This window comes from Neomonachus schauinslandi, chromosome 5 (genome assembly GCF_002201575.2).
Source record: "Neomonachus schauinslandi chromosome 5, ASM220157v2, whole genome shotgun sequence".
Lineage (NCBI taxonomy): Eukaryota > Metazoa > Chordata > Mammalia > Carnivora > Phocidae > Neomonachus > Neomonachus schauinslandi.
The window spans coordinates 3,727,733-3,748,202 of record NC_058407.1 but is presented as its reverse complement, the minus strand read 5'-3'; the positions used below and the strand labels follow the sequence as shown (position 1 = coordinate 3,748,202).

Below are 20,470 nucleotides of genomic sequence, written 5' to 3'. Positions count from 1 at the left end.
CGCCTGCACCCCCGTCCTGCCCCCACCTGCACTCCACCCCACCCCACCACCCCACCCCTCCTGGACCCCGCCCCCACCTCCTCTGCCCTCTGCCCCACCGGATCCCGCCCCCTCCCAAAATGGCCCCGCCTCTGTCCCCCTCCCTCGCTGAGAGGTTTTCCGGTCCCCAGCTTCCCGGGAACAATGCGGCCCTCGCCATTCCCAAAGCACCTTTTCTCTGCTCCGGGGGCTGGTTGGGGAGCACGTCCGCAGGCCTCAACGGGCCGCCGCTCTCCTGCTCCGGGGAGCGCTCGCTGCAGTGATTGCCCTGCTCATCCAGGTGCAGCTCCACGCTGACCTTGGTCTCCACCTTCAGGCGCGGTTTGTCGCCAGGCTCCTCACTGTCGCTGCCAGCCAGGCTCTCGTTGGGCCAGCCGGCGGGCATGTGGTTGGCAGCAGCATTCACTGAGGCACAAGACCAACAGTCAACAGCAGGGAGACTCCCTACTTTTGGAGCTGCACCCCTAAAAGGTTCCCTAGTGTCCCTCCGTGGGGAGCCTGCCTCCTAGTGGCCCTGACCCACCACTCCCAGAGCTGCAGGCCTGACAGGGTGGCACCCTCCAGGTGGGGAAGCTAAGGCTCCTGACAGTGGGGGCCCAGGCTACAATCCCCCCACTCCACCTCAACGCCCTCGAGCCTCAACACTGGCTCCCCCAGCAGCAATCGGGGCCAGCTTTGTGGGGTCCTTGAAGTGAGGGTCCCCAGAGAAACCCTCCAAGACCTCCCTGCTTCTGCTCTGCAGATGCTGTGGCCGGGGCCTCCCCCCAGCCAGCACCTCCCACCTGCTGTCCCTCCCACCTGCTGTCCCTCCCCCAGCCAGCACCTCCCACGTGCTGTCCCTCCCACGTGCTGTCCCTCCCCCAGCCAGCACCTCCCACGTGCTGTCCCTCCCACGTGCTGTCCCTCCCACGTGCTGTCCCTCCCACCTGCCGTCCCTCCATGCTGCCGCCGCTGCTCTCCATCCCAGGGGGGAGGCAGGCCCTCAGACACTCCACAGCCCAACACTGGCTCACCTTTGGGGGTGCTGTGGACAGGACCCCGAGCTGAGTCCCACTTGTCCTCAGCTCCCACCCCATCATCCTCGCTGTCTGACGAGTGCGAGGATGCATAGGAGCTGCTTTGCTCATCCAGGGACAGCTCGCTATCGGAGTCTGAATCGTGGCCTACAGGGTAGACAGGAGGGACGCAGGCTCAGGCCAAGGGCAGAGGGGGGCCGGCTGGGCCCCAGGCACTGGGGAGCAATTGTTTCCCTTTTGGCCTTCTGACTGGGATGCAGCCGCAGACTCCTCTCTGAGGCTGTACGTCCAGTGACCAAGAGGCCCAAGGGCCGGACAAGAGCCGACAGGAAGCTCCCCACCATGGCCCCCCGGGAGGGAGATGCCCAGGTGGATGGGGGATCACCTTCAAGGGGACACATACCATGGTGCTTCTTGGTGTTCCTGGGGACAAAGGACGAATCTGGCTCCCCATGGCCACCCCGTGCTGGCCCAGAGGACACGCTGAGTTTCTGGCCCCCTTCGTCCCTAGAGAGGGTAGGAGGGGGAGCTCAGCACCATCACTCAGGGGGTTACATGACATGACCACCCAACATCACCGGGCACCGTTGGAATGTGCCAAGATGGCCCCACGGGGCTCTGGAAGGTTTGCTGCCACGCAAGACTCCCAGAGCACATGGGGAACCACACATCAGCTAGAACAGCAGGGCACACCGCTCGGGCCTCCCCAGCTGGCTTGGCAGCCCGCATTTGCCCTGAGAGTCGGGCCTCCCCCTTCCCTGGGTACGAGCGAGGGCGCCTGGCTCCGGCCTGACCTGACGGTGCTGTCCAGCGAGGCAGTGGACTCGCCCAGGGCCGTGCGGAACATGTTGGGCTCCTCGCTGTACGTGTGGTTGCAGTTGAGGGAGCGCTGTGGGAGGGGGCATGGTTATCGCCAGAGCAGAGGCCCCTGGGGTGCACAGGACACCTCTGTCCCCACAGCAAGCCCCGGTGCCAGCACCCTGACTGAGCCCCTGCCCAGCACAGAGCCCAGGGGCCTCGTGGCGGCCGAGAGGAGAGCAGCCCCAGCCCCTGCGGTGGTCCGAGGACGGCTTCCTGCCCACAGCCACGGCTTCTGGTCAGGGGTCCTAGCCTGTCGCCGCCCTGTCCTCTGCGACCCTGAACAATGGGGCTGTGACGAGGACAGACCCCATCTGGTAAACGCTGCTCTCTTCCCAGGATATCAGGAATGGTATCAGGCTCGATGCCACTCTCCAAGGGGGGCTCTCTGATGCCTGGGTCCCAGAGACTGGGCGGCTGTCGAATGCTTGGTCTAGAAACCCACACGGCGCCCCCGGCCATGGGGGTCCCCCGGCACCGCCTACCGTCAGCAGGGTGGCCCTCGTGGTGGCCGAGTCATCCGGGTGCAGCTTCTTCCCGGAGAGCGCCCCCTTCAGGTGCTTCCGGACCTCCCTGTTGAGCACGCAGTGGAATAGGAGGACGAAGAGACCCTGGAGGGAAGGGCGGCCGGTCAGGGCAGGGACCGGCAGTCAGGAAAGCAGCCAGGGTCCTGTGGCCGCTGGACGGCACGCCCGCCTGCCCGAGAAGGCACAGAGCGGCGCCACCGACATATGCCGCTGAGTGCCCGGGGCCCGCCTGGGTACCCCCTCCCCGGGGCCTCTGCTTGCCCAGGGGAGCGGGGGCAGGGCAGCCAGCACGCCAGGGGCCAGGAGGGCTCGTCCCCGGCCACAGTCCTCGGGCCATCTGCGTCCCCAACGTGACATCACTGGCTGGGAAGACCCTCGGGGTGAACTGTAAGTGGCCAACACCGTCCCTGTGGACACGAGTGGGATGTACTTTGCCCCGCGGAGGGAGGATGAGCCCCGGCACCGGCTGAGCAAAGGACGGTGTCCTGGGGGTCCCTGGGAAGGCCCTGGACAGAGCTGTGCTTGGGACCCCAGGTTCCTTGTCGGGGGCAGGACCGCGTGCGGAGAGGCGTCACCGGAACCCCCAGCACGCCGCGGCCACACTGTGACAGCCACGCCGAGGCCCCGTCTGTCCTCGGACCCTGGGTCCAGGATCTCCCCCGGGCCTTTTGGACAGGAGGTAGCACAAGTGACCCAGGACCTCACCAAGGCCGGCCCCAGCGGAGGCCCGCCGGGTCGCTGGGACAGCTGCCCACCTGCAAGCCGCTGAAGACCGCGAAGAGGTAGTGGAAGGCCAGCGAGTCGCTGTTCACGGCCAGCAGCCCCAGCAGCCAGGTGGCACTGATGAGCCCCAGTAGGAGGAAGGCGGTCCGGAGCAAGGAGCTGGCGGAGGGGCGCAGGGGCGGGAGTGACTCTGGGCCCCCTCCCTCCCCTGCAACCGCCCCCGCCCTCCAGCCACTTATCGACCCCCCTCTCTTCCTGCCCAACACTTTTTTAAGCGCCTAGATAACTCTCCACTCCTGTGGCCACAACATCACCGTCACCACCAACCCAGAAAGTTCCAGCCCCCTGCGCCCCAACACCCTGCCTGACTCCACTCTGCTGCATCCAGGCAGCTCAGCACCTCCCTCCCCCCGGCTGTCATCACCCCCTCCTCCTCCATATCCGTCTGTTAACAGGCCTTGGCGAGGAGGACAGAGCCCAAGCTTGCTCCCTTCAGCGACTCTACCACCAAATGCTGCAGAGCCTACACCCTACCATCTCTGGGGGTCCCGGCGTCCCTCTCCCTGCCCCAGGCCTCCCTGTGCCCAGCCCCCTCCCTCTCCTCCATGTGCCTCGGTGCTCTGGCCTCTCCCCACTGCGGCCTGCTGATGTGTCTGTGTGGCTGTCACCTCCCCAGTGGCCGAGCTGGGGGGTGGTCAAGGGCCTGGCCACGGGGTGACAGGCACTTTCAGGTGGCTCTGGCGGGCGTGCAAACCCACACTGGGGGTCCCACCCGCCCGTCAGCGTTGGCACCAACTTACACGACTCCTTTCCTTTCATAATAATGGTGCTTTCTTTGGCAGGAGACCTTTGCAGACAGGACAAAAATGACTGTGTTGACCTGAAAAACATTTTTAAAAACCAAAGTCAGGTGGCCAGCTTCTCAGTATCGCCACAACAGATCTGAAGACCAAACACTTCCGAGGGTCTTCGTCCACGTCTCGAGGTGTGGCTGGAACGAGAAGGCCTCACACACCCTGCCTGCCCGCAGGGACCCTCCTGAGGGCTGGACGCTGAGCTGCCTCATGGTGGATGAGGACGCAGACGTGGAACGATCCGCAGGTCCAAGGGCGAGGCCCCAGCACCATGAGATCAGCTCTTCCTGCCCAACAGGCCGCTCTGAGGAGCCAAGGATCCCGCCGGCCCCCAAAACCCCTCCCAGCCCACGCACCCAGCTTCACACATCCCCGAGAATCGTGGGCTCTGCAAAAACTCCTGGACTCACAATGATAACTGTTCCAATGGGCCCGGCGAAGCTCCAGATCAGGGTGTCTCGAAGGGACAGCCAGCAGAAGTCAGGGTTTCCATAGCCCTGGGGGTCCAGGCCCACCGCGAGTCCTGGACGACAGGGAGGGAAGTGAGGGCCACAACCCAGGAGAGGCCCCTCCTGAGGGCCAGCCTGGGCGGCGCATGGCCACAGGTGACATTCCCAGGCCTGCGCACACACACGCTCCACATACGGACCTCACGTACCACGCACCCACACCACACACATCACAGACAGACCACACGTACAGACCACACATCCCACATACAGCACACACACACACAACATACAACCACACATAGACAGAACACACACACCACAGACAGAACACACGCACACACGTGAACGTGCACACATACCCACCCACCCACGCGCCGGGCAGACGCAGAGTTTTCGTCCGTTAGGTGCCACAGACAGAACCCCGAGCAGACCCGCAGCCAGCTCTCAAGGAGCCCACGCCACACCTCACAGGAGACGCACCCCCCCCAGCGGGCACTGAACGATCACGCTCATGTGCGCAAACGCAAGCGCGGGGCAGGGCCTCCTCTGCCGGGGACCGGTCACGCTGGGTACCAAAGACAGAGGAGGCCAGAGAGCTCGTCCGCCCGGGCCCAGGGGCACGGGCCAAGCTGACGTGGGCTTCTGTGGGGGCAGTGTCACGTGGACTCCCCAAGCGGTGGTCAGCTCCCGGCCCAAGCCACCCCCCCGGGGCTGCTCCTCCAGTCCTCACCCGTGATGATGGCCGGGATGCCCCAGCCCACGACGTAGTAGAACCTCATGGGCCCGGCATCGATGTTGCGCACTTCGGTCAGCATTCGGTAGACGTGCAGGCCCTCCACGAAGGTCCAGGCAAAGGTACTCATGTAGACGTAGTGCAGGAGGATGGCGATCACCGTGCACAGGAACTGTGAGGACAGGGAGGGCAGGGAGCTCGGCTCAGCGCCGGGCCCATGGGAACCCACACCCGCTGCACCGGAGGCCAAGGGCAGATGGGCACAGGGTGGGGAGGGAAGGGACCAGTCAGACCACTTTGCAAACGCGAGGGTATGCGGGTCTGGGAAAGGAAATCGAGTTAGCTGGTTCTTTCTATGTGACTCACCCAGGAATAGCTGGGCACTGAGCCACGGTGTCTCAGGCTCCCAAAGTGGAACAGAGGATGGGGAGTGAGGCACCTGGGGGCCTCGGGGACCCACCCCCCCCAACCCCAGAGCAGTGCCTGGAGTGAATGCAGACACAGGGCAAGGGTAGGCAGAGCCTCTAATGTTTTCATTAGAAGCTGGAAACTTGCATTTTCATGACATGGCTCCAAATTCTTACCTACAGGCATTTAAAGTTGAAAGAAATAGTAAGGAGGCAGCCTGCTCAGGCTGCGGGCCCCAGGCTGTGGTGCTGGCCTCCACCCGCCACCCAGGACCCCTGTGTGGGTGTCTGCAGGGTCCAGCAGGTGTGGCCAGAGGAGGGGGAGGCCTCACGCTTCATGACCTTGCCATCAAATAAGTTCCTCCTGCCTGCACCAAGTTAACAGAGCCTCCTACTTCCCGCCAAAAACAGAACAGGGAGGAGAGTATTTGCTCTGTTCCCGTCCTCAGCAGGGCAGGGCTGCACCATGTGGCCAAGTGCTCGGGAGAGAAAACCAACTTCCACAGGGCAGCGCAGGGCCAGCATCCCGCCCTCTCCAGGCCTTGGTGAGCCAGCCCTGGGTCCCTGAGAACGGGAAGAAGGCAGTGTCAGGGAGGGGCTGCGGACATGGTGTGGTCACAGGGAGTCCAGCCTCTGCGGCCATGAGTGGGAATCCAGTGTGAGGTGCTCCAGGCCAGACCTCGAGGAGCGCTGTGCCTTGGCCCAGAGCAGCCTCACGTGGGGCCTGCCGGCAGGGGCTGCGCTGGCCAGGGTTCTCCAGGCTGCCCAGCTGGGGGATGTGAGCAGGCACCCCTGCAAGGTCCTAAAAGGCGGGGCAAGCTCTGAGGAGCAGGGAAGGAAGAGAGGCCTCAGGCCCTGCCCCTCCTGGCCCCACCCCACGCCTAACCACTCCCACACCCAGGCCCCGCCTCTGGCCACACCCACGTCCAGGCCCCATCCCTCCTGGCCATACCCCACCCAGGCCCCGCCCCTCCTGGTCACACCCATATCCAGCCCCCGCCCCCTGACCCCACCCCCTATTCCTGACCACCCACCCATACATACCCAGGCCCCTCCCCTCCGGGGATCACACCCCACTCCCGGCCACACTCACATCCAGGCCCCCTCCAGACCTCACCCCCACTCTTGACCACACCCATATCCAGCCACTGCCCCTCCTGGCCCCACCCCCACATCCAGGCCCCACCCCTCCTGGTCACACCCCACTCCTGGCCCCACCCCACTTAGGCCCCGCCCCTCCCAGTCACACCCCAAACCTAGGCCCTGACCCCACAGCTACCCCTCCACCAGGCCACACCCCACAGGCTCCCCCATTCCTGAGACATTCTGTCCAATCCTGGCTGCCGTCCCATCAGCACAACCTCCCAGGGTCTCAGTGTCCCTACCCAGGAGAACCCCCCCACCCCACCCAACAGACACGGGAGTAGAAGACACAGGGCCACCACCCTGACCCACACTGGAGGCCGTTCTGCTCGGTGCCAGGCCGGTGTACCTGGCGGGGAGCTGACCAGAGCGTGGGCTGGCTGGAAACATAAGGGACACCTGCTGCCATGTCAGCCTGCACAGGCCAGGTTCTCCCCAGAAACAAACCCCCAGAGACGAGGGAGGAAACTCCCGCACTGACATTTGTCAAATACAAGATAAAACGGTCACTCAAGCAGAAGACAAGACAGCATCTTACATATGACTGGACAACCTGTCCTCTGCTTCTGACTCCACAGTCGGGAGACGAGAGGTCTACCCTTAGCCATGAGCAGAGCCGTCAGCCTGGGTGTCAAGGGCGAGCCTGGGGCTCGGGGAGCCCCACACCGTACACCCCAGGGTCCCCCGCTTGCAAAGCACGGTGGGCTTAGACGAGGGAGAACAGTGAGGAGGCTGGCTGGCTTGCCGCCTTCAATCATGTGAAAAGTAAACCCACAAAACCACCTTTTGAAAAAAAAGAAGTGTTAGAGACACACTTTAAAATTTAATGGGGCTGTACGTGTACAGACTTTTGCACTAGATGTACTACCTTTTCCAGAAACAGAACAAAGACAAAATGCGAAGCATAATAAATCATTTCAACCTGCCAGTAATCTGGGAGATGAAAAACCTCGCCCAGAGATGGGATTGTGAGTTTACAGAAAACCCATAAAATGCAGGCGAGGTGCCAAGTCCCTAGAATTACGTGCGGCCGGCATTCCTTCTCTTCGTGCTCACTGGTGTGCGGCAGGCTGGAAAGCAGCAGATGAGTCAGTGCCTGAGAGAAGCGGACAGCCTCTCTGCATTTCACACTCGGTATGTAGCTGCAAGGAGCGGCTTGCCTCTGCTGAGACCACTCAAGGGCCCTCTTGAAGGCTTTTGAAATGAGTCATGTGGCTTCCCACAGAGAGCCTCACCTGTCTGATACGCTGATAAGGACACGCAGGGAGAGGTGCACCTGCCTGGCTGGATGCACAGAAACTGCTGCAGGGCCCCACATGGTGATGGCCCCTCGCCCGTCCCCGCCGGCCCAGCGCCGTGGGGAGCACCCCGGAGGGCAGCATGGAGGTTTGCCCTTGTGGGTGTCCTCTGCCAGGCCTGGTGCTCCCCAAGTCATGGCTGAGAAGCCCCTGAGGCCATCAGGGCACCCTGCCTCTACCTACCCCCTTCCTCCAGAGAAGGTTTGGCCACCCTAGAGGGTCTCAAGCGGGTCCCGCCGCTTGCAACAAACGAGGAGGAAGAGCTCAAGTATGCCAGTGGCCCTGACCAGCTAGCCAGAACATTCCCTCTTTGTCCTTTTATGCCACTTCCTCTCCGAGGGCTGACCCATTCCCACAGACACATTTCCTCTTCACGGGAAACGTGAAGGTGCCTCCCCCTGCACATCTGCCCTCAGCCTCCCGCAGCTTGGCCAGCCACACCCAGACCAGCCACCCTGTCTCAGTCTTCATCTCACTTCGCGGCATCCTCACCTACTCGTCCCCCTTCTGGAGACCTAAGGCACCCCTCCTCCTCCCTCCATGCCCACTTAGCCCTGACTCCTGCCCTTCTCCTCATGCCCGCTGCCCTGACTTCGGTTCTAGGCCTCGCCTCCATCCAGCGGACCTATGAAGATAGCACCCTGCCTGCTCTTCTGACCTCCGGGCATCTTCCTAACATGCAGACCGGTCATGGCTCTCCGTGGTACAGCGCTGCCTGCAAAAGGAACGTGGCCCTGCCTGGTGTGGCCCCTCGGGCCCCGGGGGACCAGATTCCCCAACCTGTCCTGACTTATCCTGGAGCCCTCCCACTGGATGGTCAGTCCTTCCCTAACCAGGCAAGCTCCCCCACCTGCCACCATGGCACCATTTTGGCACGTGACACTCAAGAACTGCCGTGTGTGCCCATGTCAGGAATGGAGGCTCCATGGGTGGGGCTGGGAGGGCCTCCTGGATCTGGGTCTTGGGTAGATGGAACATAGTGGCAATCAGCAGGTCCTCGCTGCATGAGGATGGAAGGAAACGACAGCTCTGTCAACAGCACTTGGTGGCCGTATTGGAATGGCCCACCAGGAGCCCATTGCTCACCTTGGGAGAGATCGGGATTATGTGAGAGTAACCTTCGGACTTCGCGGAGTCCCTACATACGCACATGTGCTGGCCAGCTGGCCTCGCGGCCCCCTAGGCCTACAGGGTCCCCATTTTGTGACGGACGCATAAGGGAACCCACACGGAGGGAACCGTGTGCCTCAGGCAGTCCCTCATTCTCCTCATTCTCACCGGTCCCGGGCGCCTCACGGGGAGGGATTCAGTGAGCCCAAGCCTCGGGCACACAGCCTGCACCTCCAACCCTGCCCCCCTCCCCACCAGGGTCAGCCAGCTGGGACCCTTGTGTTTTGCAAATCCCCACCGTAAACATGTTAAATCACTTTGCCACCAGGCAGGCACAGCGGAAGCCACAGACCTCCCACTTCCCGGTGCGCTTCTCTTGTACCCGTCCCATCGTCCCATCGGCTGTGCAACCACCTCCCCTCCAAGGCTGCTCCCTACCCCACACCCCAGGGACCCTTCCCTGGCCATCAGCCGCCCTCCCTCCCTCCTTCCTTCCCTAGATGCAGCAGGGGCTCAGATCTCTGGCCTCCTGCAGAAGCTCCACCAGCAGCAGCTCACCTCTAGTCCTCGCCTCCCTCAAGCCCAACCCACTTCACGTCTCCACTGCGGTCACCCCCACTCGCTCCTCTGTAAGTTCCACTTTAAATACAACGCGCTGCCTCCACCTCGGAGAGAGGTCTGACGGTCTGCGCGCGCACCCCCGGGGCGGCGGCAGAGGGACCTCACCGGGTTTCCTGTCTGCGTGATCCCGATCACGAACACCAGCTGGGAGAAGAAGAGCGCCCCGATGAGGTTCTTGTGGATGCCATGCAGGTTGGAGCGCAGCGTCCGCACCAGCACGAGGAGGATGAAGGCCACAAGCAGGGCGGCCAGCGACAAGGACACGGCGGCGTAGGTGACAATCTTCAGGGGCAGGACCTCTCCGTGCTGCGGGCAGGGGGGCGGGTAAGGCAGGAGGACGTGAGGACTTGCTCTGATGGGGCTTTTGCACAATGAAAGCATGTTAAGGTTGAGCTTACTATGGGCAGAACCAACATGACTGTGACATGGTTCTCAGGCTGCCAAAAACCAAGAACAAACTCCAAATGAATTATTGGGGGGTTAAAAAGAAAGTTCTGGAGAGGGATGGTGGCTGCACCACACTGAATGGCCTGTCCACTGACACGTGACTGGGGCGGTGAATCTGTGTTCTGTCTATTTTGTCCCAATAAAAAAAATGTAAAAAAAACCTCACACATAAATGCTACCATCCAGGAGATGCTGAGCCTGTGTGCCCCAAATTCGGAGCCGGGAGGGACTTGCACATACACTCTCAGCACACAGACGCAGATGGGCCACAGCCGCATGGGGCTGCTGCCGTCCCCCTGTGCTTTTGCAAAACAGGACAGCTGTCCAGGACCCCGTGGAGCCTTGCCACTTAGGAAGCGACCTAAGCTCCGGCTCTCGGGGAACCCCCAGAAAGCGTTGTTTGGAATTCAGCGACTCGCATGGGATTGTGAGCGGGGCTACCGGGGAAAGGCTGGGAGCCAGGAGGGGAGGCTGAGGGCTCAGGGCTCCCTCCCGCTGCACTCCCGCGGCCCAGAGGCTGCCTCCTGCTGTTGGACGAGGCCCCTGGGCAGGGAGCGGTGAGCCCTCTTCCAGTTTGACTTCTCCCTGAACTTCAGCTTCCTCCACCTGTGAGTCAGCTCCCGGCACCGCCCAGCTCCCTGGCTAGGGGACTAACCCCAATCCCGCCCCACTAATAACTAACCCCCTGTAGGGCAGGACCTGGGCAACCGGCTCAAAAGTGCCCCCTGCCCACGGGAGCTTTGCGATCAGGGGAAGGACCCAGGGCACACCCTTTCCTCTTGTCACCCTGGCTGCCATCAGCAGCAACTCGGGGCTGTCACCCTCCGAACAATGTGACAGAAACCTGCATACCAGAGAGCTTTTGGGAGGGACCATGGCCTGGCCTCCTGGGACACATCCCAGGCCTGAAAAAAATGTGCCAGGTGAGGCCCCCCCAGGCCTCGGTTCTGGCTCCCAGACACCAACATCCGCACACGTCTGAGCCCAGGCTGACTTCGCTGCCTGCCTGCTGGGGGCCCACTGCCCTATCTGCCCTATTCACCCGCGGGCTCACAGAGGCTGGCTCACATTCCCAGGCCCGGGAAAATGCCAGAGGTTAAACATTAGCTGGCCTCGGTGGCTCCCAACCGAGCCCCCTCTTTTGTGTCTCTGGGCCAGTGTGTGTGTTAATGGGTGACACTCCCTTTGTCCTGGCCAGCCGGCTCTGTTCTCCCTTAAAATTTAAAGTGGGGTAGACACAGCACCATCTAACAGAACACCGGGAATCCTGCTTTGAAGTGAGGCTTCTCCAGGGCTTTCTTTTCGGGCTGAGGCTCGGGGTCTGCCACCAGGGTTTTTAATTTACAACCCAGCCTCTTAGAATGCTGTTTCCAAGGAGTTTTGGTCTGGAAATCCTGGAAGATTCTGGCCAACCCTCCTGAACACGGGTTTTAATCGTGGATTCGGTCTGTGGAGGGGGCAAGTTTGGGGCCAGGCTAACTTCCCAAAGGGACTCATCCCTGGACACACTTGCTGGGAGGGCAGGGCTGCCCGCGGGGCCCGCGCCCACCTCGCGTCTGGAGACGTCCATGAGCACGGCAAAGCTGGCCATGTGACTGCACTGACAGGAGACGTGGGTCCGGTTCCGGGACAGCAGCTCGCAGCCCTTGGCCGACCAGCCTCCTGTTCCCCCGACGCTACGGGGAAAAGACAGCCGTGAGAGGACCCCTTCCACCAGCGGGTCTCTGAGGCCCCACCGCCATCCCCAAGCCCAGCGCCACTGTTGCCCGCCATGAGGACAACAGCCCTCAGGACCCTGTGGACAGTCTCCTTTCCCTTTCGTGGCTGGGGAGGGCCCTAGAGCAACCCTCTGAAGTTCACGGTCTCTGTGTCATCTCACGGTAAAACTTAAACGGGGATGTCTCAGGCCGACCGCATCCCCCTTTTGTCAGAAGCACTCGGTTGCTAACGTGGTTGCTTTGTACTTCAGTCTTCTTTTGAGTCTAGGTGTTTCAAGAAATAATACCTCACGTTCATTCTGCACTTTCATCTTCAGATTGCACCATGTTTTATGGCAAATGCCTGGAAGCAGGGCCCAATTATGACTTCCTTTATACTGATGGGAAGCCCCAAATGACAAGCTGCTTACGGGCGTGTCTCGGGCTCAGAGAGAGCCCTGCCCTCCCAGACTCTGGGAAAATCAAGTAACTTCTCTCTGATCCTTAGTTTACTCATCTGTAAAATGGGATGTGAAGGCTCATACGTGTCTGCCAAGAGCTCTAAGATCTGGGGATGACAGGCACCGAGGCAGCAGGGAGGATAATTAGGCAACAGCTAATTGCTGGGCTCCAATCAAGTGCCCATGAGAGACAGCCGCGCCTAACACAGCCAAACAGCCCTTCACACCTCCCTTGCGGTGAAAGTGGGTCCTTCTTTCTCTCTTTTGTAAGCCAAGCATCTATTATACTGCAGACACGACGCTGCTTGCTCATTAACTAGAATTTGGACAATAAAGGAGCTGCACAATCTCTGGCCGGCCAAGCCTGCTTCCCAGCGTGAGGCCCCTGCAGCCGGGCTTCCGCACGCTCCCCCTGGGCGTCCAGCGCAGCCCGTAGCTGGAACCCCACTTGGCAGACACCTACTCAATCGTTTGAAGCACGACGTGAGGGAACGTCTGTGTTGCCCAGAAAGAAACTCCCAGATGCACAAAATTCCATCCTAGCTTCAAGCAGGGGCAGCAGGCATGGCCTCAGAGGGGGAAAACCGCCCCAGCAACTGCTGGGTTGATCTCACGGGTGGGTGGCTGAGGCCAGGGACCCCTGTTTGTTAAAGCAACCCCCCCACACACACATCTGGGACCTGCTGCTGCCGGTAGAAGGGCCCCTGGGCCTGAGCATCTGGGTGATACCTCGTGTGCATGCTGAACAAGCCCTGCCTCATCTGATGGGGTAACGGGCACGTGTCAGCTGCTGCATCACGGAGTCCTGCCAGTGCCCAGCCCGATGTCTGTGTTGACCTTCTCGAGGGCTCTATGAGCACCCATACACGTCTGTGCCCACGTGTGCGAGTCTGCTTCCCTAGCCGTGTATCCCCGTTCACGTGTGTGCCCACGTGCGCGAGTCTGCTTCCCTAGCCGTGTATCCCCGTACACGTGTGTGCCCAGGTGCGCGAGTCTGCTTCCCTAGCCGTGTATCCCCGTACACGTGTGTGCCCAGGTGTGCGAGTCTGCTTCCCTAGCCGTGTATTCTTGTACACGTGTGTGCCCACGTGTGCGAGTCTGCTTCCCTAGCCGTGTATCCCCGTTCATGTGTGCCCACGTGTGCGAGTCTGCTTCCCTAGCCGTGTATCCCCGTACACGTGTGTGCCCAGGTGTGCGAGTCTGCTTCCTAGCCGTGTATTCTTGTACACGTGTGTGCCCACGTGTGCAAGTCTGCTTCCCTAGCCGTGTATCCCCGTACACGTGTGTGCCCACATCTGCGAGTCTGCTTCCCTAGCCGTGTATCCCCGTTCACGTGTGCCCACGTGTGCGAGTCTGCTTCCCTAGCCGTGTATCCCCGTTCACGTGTGCCCACGTGTGCGAGTCTGCTTCCCTAGCCGTGTATCCCCGTACATGTGTGTGCCCAGGTGCGTGAGTCTGATTCCCTAGCCGTGTATCCCCGTACATGTGTGTGCCCAGGTGTGCGAGTCTGCTTCCCTAGCTGTACATACCTGTACACGTACTGCCCACGTGTGCATGTGTGTACACAGATGTGCACGTGTTCACATGTAACCATGTGTAGCGGACTCGGACACCCCCAGGATGAGCCTCCTGCCCCACGAGGGGCCGGAAGGGAGCAACAGACCACAAAAGGACGCCCCATGAGACACTGTGCCAACAGAGTGTTGGGGACTGCAGCAAGGACCCCCCACATAAGCACAGAGCTCCAGGGGCCGGGGGACGGCCCCTCACCCCGGGCGTCACCCTTACTTGATGGAGTGGTTCCAGAACACGCAGACGGGCTTGGTGCGCTCCTCGGTCTCCAGCAGGACGTGCTCCACCAGGACGGGCCTCTCCAGGGGGCTGGGGAGGGCAGCCCCCTCGCTGTACACCGCGGCGCTCACCACCGGTGTGTTAATGACCGGCCGGTTAGGCAGCCTGGGGCGGAGAAGCGAGAACAGGGGGAAAGGCGCGCTTAGAAGACACGGGTCTCAAGCCCGGGCGCCGCCGCCGGGAGCACGCAGCGCAGACGTCTCTCCAGCAGGCCCGGAGCCCAGCCGCTGCCCCCGAGAAGTGCCCCGGCCGTGGCGGCGGTTCCATGGCTGCCGGCACCGGTCACCTCGGCGCCAAAGGCAGACTTGGGAAATTTAAAAGGAAGAGAAGGAAGGCAGGTGCGCGAAGGTGTCGCCGCCGGTCACACACAGCCGCGGAAAGCCTGGAAACCACTGGAGGGTACAGTAAACACAGCTTGCGGCTGAATCTCATGCAGCCGTGAAGGAGGAACTTGAAGACCGCAGGCCCAGGGACAGGTGTGGAAAGGAACTCGCAGGTTGACCAGTGAAGCCCCGGTGGGCGCCCACCTCTGCGCCTACCTCTGATGGGGCCACGAAGCCCGAGGGCAGCTCTCGTTTCTCTGGCCAGTGCTGACCTGGCAGCTAGTGGGGCCGCCGGCCGCCCGAGGCACACAAATGTGGGACAGATGTGGGACAGGTGTGGGGGGCGGCCCCTTGGCGCGGGAATGACACCACTGGGCCCCATGCAGTGACAGGGCCTATGGAGGCCGAGCGGGGTGTGTGCTGGGGAGGGGGCTGCCGGGCAGCAACACCAGGGAAGGGCCCGCCTGGACGCCCAGAACCTTCCAAGGGAGCTCTCAGGGAGGTGGTCTGCGGCCGTGGGCCTGGCTCACGGGGAACGTCCTCACATGGATGCTCGGGCGCTGGAGGCTGTGACCTGGGAAAGCCCCTCGGAATGCTCCAGAAACAGGCCTTACCGGAGGCTGCGGCGGTCGGGGTCATAGTGCTCGGGCAGGAGCTGCCCCAGCATCCGGTAGATGATGACGAGGGTGACGGCGAACCGGCCGGGCTCGTCGGGGTGCCTCTTCTGCCTCCTGAACAGGGCCTCCCTCTCGGCGCCGGGCTCCAGGCGCGCCGTCTGCGGGGCAGCCTTCCGACCGGCCGGCCTCACCGTGGGGCTCTCTGCAACGCAAGCAGAGTGTGAGCAAGGGGCCTGCATTCCCAGCAATCTGCTTCCTACGGGAACAAGTGCCTCCTGAAATCACAGATGCTCTGTGGGGCCCCGACAGATTAAACACGGAGCCTCCACGCAACCGCAGCATAGCGGCTTCCAGAGGCTGGGGGCGGGGATGGGGCACAGACTGTCAGTCCTGGGGACGATGGTGGGGGTGCCTGCGCAACCCTGTGGACGGACCTAACGTTACTGAACTCCGCCCCAGAGTGGTCAGGATGGTGCCGCTTAGGCGCGTCTCGGCACCATTCGGGGAAAAGCAACAGCTGTTAGGGGCTGACCGGCCGATTCCAACACCCCAGGCAGCACGCAGGAGGGACAGGGGACCGCTCGAGTGGGTTTGTGCCCCGTGTTTCGAACCCGTGTGAATCATGGGTGTATTTGAAGTTGTACGCGCCCTAGGGATGCAAGAAGCTGGGTACGGCCCTCGTAAATACATCAGTACACATATTTTGGGGTGTAGATGCTCACACTATCTTGCCACTGACCGGGGTTGGAACCTTCCCCAGTCCCTGTGTCCACACAGGGTTACAGGAGGGGCTGTCAGCCCTCCCCGTCCCACCAGCAGAGGGACACTCTCCTCCGATGCCCTGTTAACCTGGCCACACTCGCCCACGTTCTCAAGAACCGACAAAATGCTCGAGAAATGCTTGCCCAAAAGTCACCTCTGCAAATACCCAGACCACTTGGTGCCGAGCACGGGTTGCTGAGCTCGGGCTCCAGGGAGGGCTGAACCCTGAGGGCCGGGGGTTCTGGGAGGGGCAGGGCCTGGGAGACGAGCCTGCGGAGGGGCTGTGAGGTGCGGTGGGGACGGGACACTGGACACTGAAAGGCCCCAGCTCAGAACAGCTCACCGGTCCCGGCAAAATGCCGTGTGACCAACCGGTGTCTTCCCCTCTGAGGCGGGCACGCGCACCTTCAACGTCCTCCTGACCCTGCTCAGGGTTGACCGATGACTGGTCAACAACACTGCTCAGCCACACTCAGGCCGGTCAGCGAGCCGCCCCCAGCTTCTCCTCCGGGGGGAGGCAGTGCAGGCTGTGGGCTTTCCTGCGTGAGAGGGCCAGGTGCTGCCCCAGGCCGGGCAACCCTGCCCGGGCCTCCGCTCATGGGCCAGACGCCACCCAAGGGCTCAGATGTGACCTGGATGGAAGCAACTATCTCCACACAGCAAGGACATTTACGGGTTCTTCGCTCCTGGACGACCTCCAGCAGGGCCACCTACTCCGGGGTGTTTGGGGAAATTGGAGGGGGAGGGGGTCACCGAAGGCTGGGGGCTGAGTCTTCGCATCAGTAAAAGAACGGGCGGGGTTTACCCCGTGGTGATACTTCTAGCTAACTGACAAGTTGAATGAAGCACCATGTACAGGGCCGAGGGAAGCACCAGAAGCTTCTCTCATGGGATCTTCTAAAGCAAACGAGACTCCAGTGTGTCCATTCCTGGTGCCTCGGGCTCAGAGACAGAGGACCAGGGGTCAGTTCAGAAGCAGAAGCACGGACAATATTTCTAGGTCAGGATAAGAGGCAACGTTTGCAGGGACCGCACATACATCATTGCTGACAGTGGCTGTGAACACGGCTGAATGTGCTGGAAACCCAGATCGGCCCCAAATCACAGTTTGAAAGACAGGGTCCCAGTGGATCCCACATCGGAGTAAAATCCTCTTTAAAAGGTTCTGAATAATAATGCTACATGGCTGACAAAACTAACTTATTAAAAACGTTTCAAATTTTAAATTGTCCATTATAGAATTTTACGTTTTCAAGTCCCCATTATCTTGAGATGTTTTCAGTAGCAGGAGTGGATCTGTGAAAAATATACTTTAAGAAATTACAGGGGTGCCTGGGTGGCTCAGTCGTTAAGCGTCTGCCTTCAGCTCAGGTCATGATCCCAGGGTCCTGGGATCGAGCCCCGCATCGGGCTCCCTGCTCAGCGGGAAGCCTGCTTCTCCCCCTCCCGCCTCCTCATGCTCTCTCTCTCGCTCTCTCTCTTTCTCAAATAAATAAAATCTTAAAAAAAAAGAAAATTTCAAATGTTTAAGCCATTTGGTAATATAATCCTAACCCAGGACTGAAGAACCGGCTTGTTTTCGGGGTTGGGGGTGGATCCTCAAATTTTACCCACACACAGAGACAGCTTCCCCCCCGCCCAGTGGGAAAGACTAGCACACACGTGATTTAAGCGCTCTCTCGTTCGTCATGCCACGAGTTAGCCAAGTTCCCGCAAGAAATGCCCCAGCACAGTGGTGGGGTCTGACGTCAGCTAACGCCCCGCGGCTGGCCCCGTTTTCAGGGCACACATGCGACGTGCACCCACACAACATGCTCTGCTACTAAGAACCATGTTGTTTCTTCTTACAGGACCCTCAGAGGGCCCCCCGCCCCCCTGACCGGTGGGGCTCCCAAGGGCAGCCGTGCCGTCTATGGGGCTTCACCTTTGTGCTCCGGTGGTTTGAAGAAGTCAGCCGAGAAGAACACCGAGGACTCCGACTCCTTGGGGAACTCGTCGCGAATGTCCTCGAATCGCGGCACCCTGGCTCCCGTGAAGTTGAACGTGTCGAAGATGTCGACGGCCAGAACTGTGGGGACAGGTCCCCCTTGTCATCCATCCCCAGCTCCTCCCACCGAGAGCCTCCTCCATCGGCACCACCATGTCCAAACCGACCACAGCCACCGCCCTGACCAATAACACCCTTCCTAACAGAACCGACTTCTACTTTGCCGCGCTCCCCGCACCCGCCGAGAGTCACACGGCGTAAGCGCTGAGTGTGAAGTGAGACATCACGGCGGCATTGGGGACGGTCCGGCCGGGGTATGAGAGAGAGAAGCCCAGACAAGCAGTAACCCGCTCCCTGTCCGGCAGAGCAGAGCCCGAGCAGACACTCGGACTGACCCAAGGGGCTCCTGACTCCTGCTGGTTCTCGGAGGCTTCGGGCACCTACCTCTGTTGGCACTGACCGCCACTGCTCTGAGGGGCCTGGTGACGGAGAGGCCAACAGTCACCCCTGCATGCCCCAGGGTCACCCCCCAAAGTCCTCCCACTGAGCTGACTGGTTCAACACCCCCTCCAGTAGGAGGGTGCCCACAAGCTGCCTATACGGGCAAGGGCCGGGCTCCCACCCCAAGCTGCTGGGTGGTCGGGGATGGGTGAGAGCCCTGGAGCCGGGGACAGGACACAGGAGGACAGACAGGGCGCCCGGGGCAGGACGGATGCTCCCGGTCACAGAGCTTCAGGGACAACACCAGAGAGGCTGTGGGCAGAGGCCGGCAGGACACTTGGAACCGCCTGAATGCTCCAGAAGGGCCTGGGGTGCACGCTGCACCATGTCCGAGTCCTGTCCAGCCCTGAGGCCAGCTCCACAGGCCCTCCTCCAGGACAGGAGCAGGAACGCCCAGCACACTCATCCTTCTTTCCTGTCCCCAGTGACGACGGGGCCCTGAGCCCACCTCCACCCTGGCACAGGGCAGGCCCAGTCGGGGGCTCCAGAAGGGCCCAGGCGCAGACTGCCCGAACATCTCTGGCCTGCACGGGAGGCCGCAGGGGTCACGTGAGGGCCGCCACTTTAGGTTATGGCTCGGGCCCCTCTGGTGATGGGTATGCATGAAGCAATCGCCCGGTGATGCCTGAGCATCCCCCACCTGGGTGCCTAATAAACATTTGCAAGAGGAGAAAGCGAGGGCCCTCACCTGTAGGAGGGGCCCACCCCCACCCAGGTACTTGGCCGGCTCTGTCTGGATGGGTGGGGTAGGGGCTGGTTCTACCATCTGGGGCTTTCTCCCCTTGAAGGAACCTGATCCTTTAAACCCCTGGACCTCAGGGTGGCACCTCCTGGGCACTAGGGGTGACTTGGTTCACAAGGTATCTGCTCTGTTTGCTCTTCAGCCCAACTCAGGGAGGGCAGACAACCCCCTGCCGCCCAGGTCCCTTGTCCTTCCCTGGGGTCTGCGCCTCTTCCAGTGAGCCTGGAGGGCTGGACCTGCAGCCAGACCCCGGGCCTGCTCCCCTGGATAGTCTCACACCCACGGCCTGAGAGGCCTGCAGACCTCCAAGGGAGAGCCAGCAGCTCTTCCTCTGATCTGCCCCCGATTCCCTGGGCCTGGGAGTGATGTGTGGGTTTCCTTGGTTCAGCTCTGAAAGGCTGGACAAGGAGGGTCCTGTCTCCCTATTTGCAGACAAGGAACCAGAGGCCATAGCCTGTGACCCTCTCCTAAAGACGGCCCAGCAGGGGCCACCCCCCAGACAGGCCCCGGGGGTCCGGCCCCCCCAGCCAGCCGGCCCGCGGCCCTTACTCATGTTGGCCGTGACGATGACGAAGGGCCTCAGGTAGGTCCTCCGCACATTGCGCACCACGTTGCTGAAGTAGGCCTCGAAGCCCCTCAGCAGCTGCACCGCACCCCCCTCGCTCCGCTGGATCTGCTCCCACGCGGCCTGTGTGTCCGGGGCCAGGAGCGCACTGCCCGTGCGGACGACGTCCTGCTCAGACAGACAGACAGACGGTGCTCAGCGGGTGAGTGAGGCCGGCCCGAGGAGGCTGAGCCAACGTGGCAGGGGGCGCGCCAGGCTCTGGAGAGCCTCTAGTGCCCCGAGACGTGGCTGGGCAGGGTCAGATAGGGGGCCAGGTCCTTGGTGGCAGGCCCGCGTCAGGGAGAGGCTCTGCTGGGGGTTCCCCACGTACACTCGAGACGCAAAGGGCAGAAGGCACGTGGAGGGCCCTTGGTTACTTCAGAACCCCAACCCCACTGCCGCCCCCCGCTGACCAGGTAGGGACTCAGCCCAAGGACACACTGCGGGCTACCCCGTGGTGACATGCCTGACCCCCCAACCCACACGTCTCAGAGTATATGTGAACCAGGCTATTGGCAGGGGCTCCAACATGGAAACCAGGACGGGAATGTCTGCTTGCAAAGAATCCAAAATGGCAACAAACTCCATCGGCCCAAAATCAGGCCTGGATGGAAATGCAGTCGAGGGGACTCTGCCTCAGTGTGGATGGAGAGGTTCCCTGGGGGTCTGTGTGGATGGAGAGGTTCCCTGGGGGTCT

The 20,470-nt window shown here is 61.7% G+C and overlaps 1 protein-coding gene across 1 annotated transcript in view; it reads right to left on the bottom strand.

The window, feature by feature from the left end:
• Positions 1 to 20,470, bottom strand: part of CELSR1 (cadherin EGF LAG seven-pass G-type receptor 1) — a 137,913-nt gene that overhangs the window by 3,624 nt on the left and 113,819 nt on the right. Inside the window, exons 20-34 of the mRNA XM_044915313.1 lie at positions 19,719 to 19,902; positions 17,864 to 18,007; positions 15,175 to 15,379; positions 14,175 to 14,342; positions 11,778 to 11,904; positions 9,887 to 10,087; positions 5,200 to 5,374; positions 4,428 to 4,540; positions 3,964 to 4,043; positions 3,196 to 3,322; positions 2,399 to 2,524; positions 1,850 to 1,944; positions 1,459 to 1,562; positions 1,053 to 1,202; positions 211 to 444 (exon numbers count right to left, since the gene is read on the bottom strand). Coding sequence (XP_044771248.1) covers positions 211 to 444; positions 1,053 to 1,202; positions 1,459 to 1,562; positions 1,850 to 1,944; positions 2,399 to 2,524; positions 3,196 to 3,322; positions 3,964 to 4,043; positions 4,428 to 4,540; positions 5,200 to 5,374; positions 9,887 to 10,087; positions 11,778 to 11,904; positions 14,175 to 14,342; positions 15,175 to 15,379; positions 17,864 to 18,007; positions 19,719 to 19,902 — 2,233 coding nt within the window. The remainder of the gene's footprint in view (positions 1 to 210; positions 445 to 1,052; positions 1,203 to 1,458; positions 1,563 to 1,849; positions 1,945 to 2,398; positions 2,525 to 3,195; positions 3,323 to 3,963; positions 4,044 to 4,427; positions 4,541 to 5,199; positions 5,375 to 9,886; positions 10,088 to 11,777; positions 11,905 to 14,174; positions 14,343 to 15,174; positions 15,380 to 17,863; positions 18,008 to 19,718; positions 19,903 to 20,470) is intronic.